General features: G+C 43.5%; 1 protein-coding gene across 1 annotated transcript in view; it reads right to left on the bottom strand.

Moving 5' to 3' along the window:
• Nucleotides 1-370: 370 nt before the first annotated feature.
• Nucleotides 371-9,090, bottom strand: part of kdm6a (lysine (K)-specific demethylase 6A) — a 44,240-nt gene continuing 35,520 nt past the window's right edge. Inside the window, exons 17-30 of the mRNA XM_042427059.1 lie at nt 8,475-8,876; nt 7,400-8,286; nt 5,257-5,386; nt 4,963-5,068; nt 4,135-4,340; nt 3,723-3,775; nt 3,548-3,622; nt 3,280-3,428; nt 3,082-3,196; nt 2,792-2,979; nt 2,388-2,529; nt 1,822-1,948; nt 1,541-1,711; nt 371-1,426 (exon numbers count right to left, since the gene is read on the bottom strand). Of these exons, the coding sequence (XP_042282993.1) occupies nt 1,400-1,426; nt 1,541-1,711; nt 1,822-1,948; nt 2,388-2,529; nt 2,792-2,979; nt 3,082-3,196; nt 3,280-3,428; nt 3,548-3,622; nt 3,723-3,775; nt 4,135-4,340; nt 4,963-5,068; nt 5,257-5,386; nt 7,400-8,286; nt 8,475-8,876 (2,778 nt within the window). The 3' untranslated portion in view covers nt 371-1,399. The remainder of the gene's footprint in view (nt 1,427-1,540; nt 1,712-1,821; nt 1,949-2,387; nt 2,530-2,791; nt 2,980-3,081; nt 3,197-3,279; nt 3,429-3,547; nt 3,623-3,722; nt 3,776-4,134; nt 4,341-4,962; nt 5,069-5,256; nt 5,387-7,399; nt 8,287-8,474; nt 8,877-9,090) is intronic.

The raw sequence follows: 9,090 nt of genomic DNA, 5'->3' as shown, positions 1-9,090 counted from the left end.
ACCTTATTGTAGTGTTCTTGTGCAAGTCACATTACATAATGCATAATAGAAGAAAGAGTCTCCAATTTATGCAAAATATAGACTTACTACCTTTTAGACTGGATTTACTGCAGAAGTATTGGCCTCATTTCATCTTTCTGTTAATTCCCTGTAATTTTATGCAGAAAACCCAGAACAGCTTGTTTTAATGCACATATTCAAAACTTGAGGGTCTTTGTTTTACTTTGCACTGTTATCCAGCTCACAGTCTGAAAGCTGGATAACTGTCAAGGCAAAAGATATTTTCACCAATGAAGCAAGGAGCTGCTTTAGTTGAATCAATATCATAAGAATTAAAAAAATTCTGAATGAGTACAAAAAGCTGCAGATGTAAATAAAGACAGTTTTTGTTTATTGACGCATAAAACATCCTTCAAACAATAAACCAATTTCAAGGTAAGGTCTCTGTACAATGCTTACTAAGCAGTTTTATTTATATAGAAAATGTATGAGGGGCCGTGCTCAAAATCACAAGGCTCCTTCAAATTTAATGGCAGGTACTCAAGAAAAATATTACAGCATTCCATCAACAAATATTTTCAAGCAATAAATATGCATTTATAAATAATGTAAATTTACATCAAAATAAAAAAAGACACAAATTAAAGTTCACTCTTTTGTCTGTGTGCAACCCTTTTTCTCTGTGACTTGGCTGTTTGTCTACAAATTATTTCCTCTCCCCCCGATGCAAGTAACCAAAGACTCGTCATAGTTCCAGCAAATAAAGTTTTCACTGATTTAAAAAAAAAAGAAAGAAAGAAAGAAAAAACTGGGGAAATGTCGCAAAGAATATATCACTCAACTTTTCACATTACAAAACAGTTTTTAATCTTGTTTTCCTGATCAAGGATTTGTCTACCTAACATACAAAAAGACCAGCTATGCTAATCACTCATCTCATGGAGGGGAGGAAACAAAAGCTTTTGTTATCAACCCACAAACAGAATACAAAAAAAAAAAAAAAAAAAAAAAAAAGGAAAAAGAAAACCATGAAGTAAGTAGTCTTTGTGTGACGATGTTGCCAGTTAAAACATAATATGTACAAAACTTTATTTCATCATTTTATGTGGGATCATGTGTGTTTTTCTAGAGAAGTCCAGCTGAGCCAGCAGTAGAACAGTCTGGTCATGGTGACAGGAGGAGCTGCCGTCACCCTCCAGTCCACTGGGGGGAGGCACACCACTCTGGGCAGGTTGCATAGACACACAGCTTTCACGCAGCTGCCTTATGGGATAGCTACAGAGCGCAGTTGGAGGACTGCCGGCTTACTTCCTGAATATCAGAAAAAAAGAAGGTTTCCGGAGAGTTTCCGATTAAGTCCATTGTGGTTCAAACTGTCCTCAACAACAGAATGTTACCATCAAGAGGAGGAAGGCAAGGGACTCGCCTGCGGAGAGAAAACACACTCAGTCCTGCAGACAAAACTCATAAAACATCAATGACTGGTTCTGATGGTCTGAATAGGACAGGTACTGCTGGTGGTTTTGTGCCTCATACTTACAAGTGTGAACTGGTCATAAACCTGCATGAGGTCTTCTATCTTATACTGCTCTAGCACCACAAAGTTGTCCAGGTTAGCGTTCCCCCTTCGGGCACAGTCCTGGCAGTGCACCACGTATGTTTTCCTGCTGTTGCTCTCGCTGGTTACGAACAGCAAGTCAAACACCTCCACCTGGTCACGAGAGACAGGCAGAGAAGCGTGAAAAAAGAAGAACAATGCCAGTCACATGAAACTCCTGCAGCAGTAAGGATCTAGGTGAGGTTGAGTCTACGGGTGCTTACCTCACAGATACTGCAGTAGTGTGCCGGTTCATTCTGGGTCCTCCCGTGCCACACCAGGTCCTTCCCAGCAGCCAATAGCAGCTCTCGTTGCATTTGGCATTGCTTCAGAGTGCGCAACAGACAATACCTAACACACACACACACACACATTGGATGAGTTCAGTGTGACAAAAACAAACAAACAAACAAACAGAAAAAAGCACCCAGTTTAAGGCTGCAACTAATGATTGTTTTTAATATCGATAAATCTGTTGATTATTTTCTCAATTAATTGATTAGTCATTTGGTGTATCAAATGTCATGAAATGGAGAAAAATTTTGATGTTTCCCGAAGCTCATGATGCGTCCAACAATCCACAACACAAAGACATTCAGTTTACGATCACAGAGGACTAAAGAAACCAGAAAATATTCATATTTAAGAGGCTGGAACCAGAGAATTTTTTTTTGTTACCAAAATAGTTGGCGATTCATTTTCTATTGATAGACACATTGATTAGTCCACTAATCTTTGCAGCTCTAACCCAGTTAGAAAGTAGGTCTTTACAGAAACAATGAGTTCTTACTTGATCATCTCAAAGAGCTTGTGGTCCGACACTTTGATGTTCCTGGCCATGTTCCAGGAGAGGTGGATCATGGGAACGATGGATTTGACACTCTGCAGTTTGTTCCATTCGTAGCGCTCCACTGCCAGCTTGTACTGATGGGCTGACAGAAACAGAGAGGAATTCTTCATTTTCATCTGTGCATTGGTGCAACACTGGATAAGTGTTTATCCATGGGAGATTTACAAAGCATACAGGCTCTCTGTTAGCAGCATGCAGCCGCTCATGCTTGCACCTGTACTGACAGTTTTGATGGATACTTTTTTTGTTTCTCTCAGCAGGCGGCACAGTAATGAGCATCAACATCCATAAAACATTTCCTATGTAAGACTATTTAAAATCTCTCATCTCAGTCTTATTCTTACCTGTGAGGGGTCCGACATTCCATGCGATATTGTTGCACCAGCCGATGGCCTGAACCCAGTGGATAGTGCCTGTGTTGAGCCACACCAGGTCTCCAGGACGCTGGATGAAGCGATAAACAGGCACATTGGTCTCATACAGGTCCTCCAGGTTGGGCCACCAGGAACCCATCAGGAAGTTAATGTTGTTCCTGTAAAAAAAAAAAACACACATGCATAGCTATCAGTGTCGACTCTCGGGATACACTGCTGTACATGTAGAAATGAAGAATGTTTCATGTCTGGTGACGTACTTTTCACAGAAGTCGTTGATGACACCCCAGTACGGTTCAGGCACAGCAAACCACTCACAGTCACCAGGACCAATGTTAATGTTGACTGAGCAGAAATTATTGTTCTCTTGGTGACCTACAAAGGAAAGGATGTAATTACTAACAGAATGACAAAAATGACAATACAGAAAAAGCAATATTAACTCTGTCCATGTGTACCTGGTGTCCTGCTCCCTGGCACCTTCATGTAGAGCTGGACAGTATTCATGCCCAGGATGGTGTGTCCTACATGGCTGAGCAAATTGCCGGCTGAAACCACCCGGGAAAAGGCTGGCAGCTTACTCAACTCCTGAAGCTGCTGTTTCCACCTGTACAGAGTAAAAGTTACATGCAGCGTGAGACAATAAAAAAACAAACCATGTTTTCTTCCATCATCCAGACAAACGTGACATTGTTTGGTCCGATATATATTACACAGTTCACTTACTTCTTATCATCAGAGAGGTCGATGTTGGTGCCAAATTTGATGTGTTTGAAAGGACCTTTCCTTCGCCGCATTAGACTGACATGAGAGTACATCATTTGTTAGTTTCAGGAAATGAAAATTTTCACATAATCTGAGAAATGAGATCTGAGATGACAGAAAGGCAAAGAAAACTCACCTGTCTGAGGAACCTGCTTCTGCCTCCACCTCCTTCTTCTTCTCATTCTCCTCCTACCGCAAACAAATTGTATTGAAAGTATTGTCAGCTATTGGAAAAAGTCTGTAGAATTAGCTGAAAGCTATTTATTAAGTCTGTGCAGTCTGATCAAACTACAATATTCTTATTGTACTAAAAAACAACAAACTGGTTAAAATAAAATCTATATCTGATCAAATATTTAGCAACACCTCTGTGTGTGCATTCCTGCGTGGACAAAATCTTATGGTTTTGAATTCTGAGTTAAATATTTAGAAACAAAAACACTGGTTCAACTCCAGTTAGTCTGCTGCACAGCTTTCCAGCGTTTTCCAGCTTGGTGCACTGCCCAGTACTAATCTGTCTCAAGTGCATGTATCCATCTCCCACTGACCCGCAGAGACTCCTGGAAGGAGGAGGCCTGGTACTGGGCGTATTTGATGATAGTGGTGTGGGAGCGGCTGCTCTCGCAGCGCCACATCTTCCTGCTGCCACTGGGGTCCCAGTTTTCATCAGTGGGCTGAGCCAACTGGGTCCGCACTTCCACCAGATGGTCTGGATTCGCCTCAACCAGTGTCTTGGTAGAGAACAAGCCCAAGTCTGGATGATGGGAAGGAAGAAGCCAGAAGAAGAAGAGTGGTTAGTGCAAAGTCAAGTGCAGTGTTTAAAACAACATTTACCTAAAATAAAAAAAAGATTTTGATTCATGCTTTATATCTATATTCATGTCCTAAATACTTTGTTGTATATTGCATCATTTAGTGATCCTATGACTGAAGGAGAACAGGGTGGGAACTGCCAATCTCACCAACAGTAAGTAAAAAGGGAGTGGGGCAGGTGGGTGAAGGTGTGTGGGTAGGGTACTATTGCAACACAACTTCTTAATAAATAAACAGTAAACAATTTGTCAGATCATTATTACATAAATGTAAAAGAAGAGCAGATGTTAGTTTTCTCCAACATGTGCAGTAACATTTTCCACTTGCAGGTGGTGCTGTTGCCATACATGTCAAATTCATCCACAGAACACACTCCCTCACATGATTACAGAGACACACCCACAAAGCCACGTGAGACAGCAAAAGACAGAAACATCACCCATGCATACAGCTGCATCGATAAATCAAACAGACTCAGACCGCTGAAAAATAAAAATTCGGTCTGTAACGTGTTTCAGCAAAGACGAGTCCATGTTCTGTGCACATGTGGAACAGCCTCTTACCGAGTTTGAGTGCTCCAGCCAGACCTCTGATGACGGTGACCGGGTTGGCAGCGTTGGTGCAGAACTGATGGAGAGGAGGGAAGAAGGCATCCCGCTTGTTTTCTAGCTGTATGTCAGAGAAGAGACACGGAATTAGTCAGAGGAAGGTGGACCGACACCAGACTTATTAATCAACACATTAAGAGGAGCCAACTAGTGTTTGTATTTGTTGCTGTTGCCAAGATACTGTTGCTCTAACATTGCACACAACAACATCATGAGTACTTCTCCTTCTACGGTGTTGGCTGTACGCACATAAATACTGGGCGTTGGGGGATTGAGTTTGTCCTTTGGCAGTGGAGGGGAGGGCGGGCGGGGGGGTCGTGGCGGGGGACACTTGTCCAGGATGATGCTGCTAGTGGACAGACCGTTCTTCCCCAGGTTTCTGCAGCCGGAGCAAAGGGGAGAGGAGGAGATCAGTCAATTTATGGTCAAGTAATGCAACCATCAATGTGCAACATTATGTAGTATGCAGAACAGGCTACTTGAAAATAAAAAGAACTTTTACAAGCAAAACTATGTTGCTTCTTTTCCAGCTAACATCAAAACACTTGCAATCAAATATACAGCGGCCTGACTTTTGGACATTTGAGATAACATTTGAGATTTTTTTTACTTTAAGCAGCACATTGAGAAAGAAGCTAGCTTTTCAAATCAAATCTTTTTTTTTTTTACTGAACTGTAGTAGTGAAGTAATGTGTATAACAAGCACATATCATGAGCTGATCAAACCTTCTTTTTTCTTTTTTGAAATCAATTAGTACTACTGATGCCTGATGATCCACTGTCAGTCCTTTGTTCATTGTTAACTACTGCACTATGCCAGAAGGGAGGGGAGAAGACAATTTCTATATTCATAACCGTCACCCCTTCAACTGGTGATGGTTGATGTCTTTGGCATTACTTACCTGGTAAAATAAAGGTTAAAATACATGTTAGGTCTACAAAACTGCATGATACAACTGGTTTATAAAGCAGGCCAGTGAGCTGGGATAGAGCAGTTCTGACCCATGAAAGAACAGGAGGCAGGAACTCCAACACGTGCCCTAATGTTACATTCATGCACTGGCATAAAAAACAACGTGCCGTTGTTGCGACTTGGGAGTGCTCACATTGTTCCAAAATGGTTACCCCCACTAAGAGTCATTTAAATAGCCTAAATGGGCTACTTATGTTGTGGTTCATATTTGTAGCAGTTTGTTAACAAGTGAAACCAGATACAAACTGTTTATAGCTCCTATTAAATTAGCCAGACTGATTGCATAAGTGTCAATACTGGATTTTATTTTGATGTAACAGACATTTCTCCAGCGGTTTACTGACACATTTGCAGCTTTTTGCCAAGCGGTAGATATTGTAGCTGTCAGAAAGCGCTAATATCTCCAACTTAGGAGGCTGACGTCAATGTTTTTTCTGACAATTATGGTCTGAACGATATGATGTGAACACGCCATAGGAGAGGGTCCTGCATGAGGACTGGCCAAAAACTACAAGACTCTTGCTCTCTTTGGGGGCAAAAAAACATGATGAGGACCTCCCAACATAAGGTGTTGGTGTTGTAAAGTGACAGGAGCAATATTACACCATCATGACGATCCCTACAAGAATAAAAATTGTAGGTAGGCACACCAGCATACCCAAAGATGTACTCATCAAATCTATGTCTGACATTAGCGCAGCCCTCATAATGCTACAGTGAAAAATATGTTATTTGGAGTCAAACACGCAAAGTGTCAGTTTGAACCCAAACAAGACGATGATGAATACAACCAGCACATAGTGCAGGGTCATAATGTCATGACATTTTCCAAAAGCAGCTAAAAATCAACACATTACTCACTTTTGCACATGATTTCACATCTGAACGTGTCTGCTGCTGCTTAACTGCCACAATCACTCAGTGTCATGTGGTATCACCTTTTTCAGTTGACAACGAGCTGGTGAATGCACTAAGCAGTGTTTTGCACACAACTCGCTCAATAATACTCAACAACACAGCTCCTGATTGGTTAACTGATTCAATTATGTTATTTACCATTTTCCACCGATACATTACAACCAGAGCCACCAGAGCTTCGCCAACATACAGTTACCATCATGATCAATTCTTATTGGTCGCTAACTACAGGAACTACACTTTTAGATAATTGCTTGCCTAACATTTAACACCTGGAGCGCTTGAGAAGGAAGACATTTCAATCACCGAAAATAAATGACTTTAAAGATGTAAAATGACCAAAAAGTGTTCCACTATCAAACCATTCAGTGCATTACTGCTCCCCAATGTATTCATTCATACACAGTGTCTCTCTCTCAAACTCACACACACAAAAGAAAAGTTTGAATACCACATGTTGTCATAGTTTGACTACATAACTGAGTCCTGTAGGCTTCTTACCTGCATGCTTTGAGAACTTCACTGGAGCTAGGATAGATGGAAACTGAGGACCAGGGTGCCAGACCAGCAGGGACTGTGTGTTTATGAGCTGCTGCAGAAGGCTCTACCTTCATTGGGCTCTGTGAGTCTTCCAGCCCCTTCCCGTTGACTGTGGGCCCTTGACTGTTGGTGTTGGACGGGCTGTTAAGGCAGGAGAGGCTGTTGGTGGCATGTGGGTCTGCAGAGCGTGGAGAGGGTGTAGCAGTGGCTGAAAGTGGCGAGGATGCCAATGAGTTCTCTGAAATTGGTTTGGCGGCACCGTGGAGACCCGGGTGGACGTTGTTGATTTTCTCTGAGGAAGGCCCTCCGTGGTTACTACAGTTATTGTTATCATCATTACTGGTAGTATTGGCTTTTCCCTTTAGCAAGGCTGAGAGCTGAGGATTGTCTGAACTGAGCACGCCGGGGGCAGGAGAGCCAGGCTGAGACAGGCTAGCAGAGCTGTCCGTCACCCGCGGTTGGACGTGATTAGTCAATCCCTGCGCGGGGGTGGTGCTGGGACTTAGGGGTGTCCCTGCGGAATGCCTGACGGCTGCCTCAGGACCTGATGGCAAAGTGGCAGCAGCACCACTGCTGCTGTTGTTGCCCCCTGAAGGCGTGGTGTCTTTGGTGTGGACCCCTGAGGTAGTAGCGGAGTGGGGAGGTGAGGACAAGTGGTTGGGTGTGGTCTGGGGAGAGGTGGGGGATAAAGAGGAGGCTGAGGAGGAGGCAGTGCAGGGCCCAGAAGAATGTCCAACCTGATTCAGAATGCCAGAGGAAGAAAAAGAGGTCTGAGGGGAGGAGGAGGAAGAGAAAGGGGGTTCTCCATTGGGACCTGCCGAATGTGAACCTGGACCTTTTTGAAGCCCCTGGACAGAGAGAAAGACAAGAAAATGCACTCTGAAAAATACACAATACATTAAATAAACAAAAAACAGAACCACATATAATGTTAACCATAACAAAAAAAAGGGAATACAAGAAAATGCAGAACAAAGGAGGGAAAAACGAAGCAAAGGTCGTAACCATGGCAACGTCAGAGGAGCCACTGGGATACCTGAGTGGTAGTGTTGCGTTGTTGGCTCCTCCATGCCTCGTCTGCATGACTGGGACTACTGGTAGTGCTGCTGGTGCTGGGGTGACTGGCGGCTGTGCAGTTGTGAGGTAGAGAGTTCTGCTGCGGGTAAGGCACGTTTCCGTTGCTCGTGCCGCCACCTCCCAGTCCCAGGGTGTGATTTTTGCCCAGAGAGCCCGTGTCCTGGTGTCCCAGTGGCGCCGACGAGGGACTTGAAGAACAGGATCCGTTGGCTGTGGGCTGGGTGACACACGGGGGTCGGATGGCTGTGTGATTCAGGGGGGAGGTGCGGGAGAGGCCTGCGTGGTGGTGAGAGGACTCAGCCAAAGGACCATTGGGAAGGCTGGGCCGTGGCTGGCCACCCGCTGCTGCCTGCTGCCTCATCTGACACAGGTGAGAGAAGCAAACGACATCAAGATCCATTAGGAAAAACTCTCTAACACGTCACATTACTGAACATAATAGTATTATAGGTTGTAACAGCGTTGCAAGGTTTTGGAATTAATATGAGAATTCAAACCTTGTGGGAGATCTGCCCATTGAACAACAAAATATCTGCAGTGTAGCTAAACAGTTAGCATCTAGCAGCGGTTCTCAT

Source organism: Thunnus maccoyii, chromosome 11, assembly GCF_910596095.1.
Source record: "Thunnus maccoyii chromosome 11, fThuMac1.1, whole genome shotgun sequence".
In the NCBI taxonomy this organism is placed as follows: domain Eukaryota; kingdom Metazoa; phylum Chordata; class Actinopteri; order Scombriformes; family Scombridae; genus Thunnus; species Thunnus maccoyii.
The sequence above is the reverse complement of the archived record's forward strand: the minus strand, read 5'-3'. Positions and strand labels throughout refer to the sequence as shown.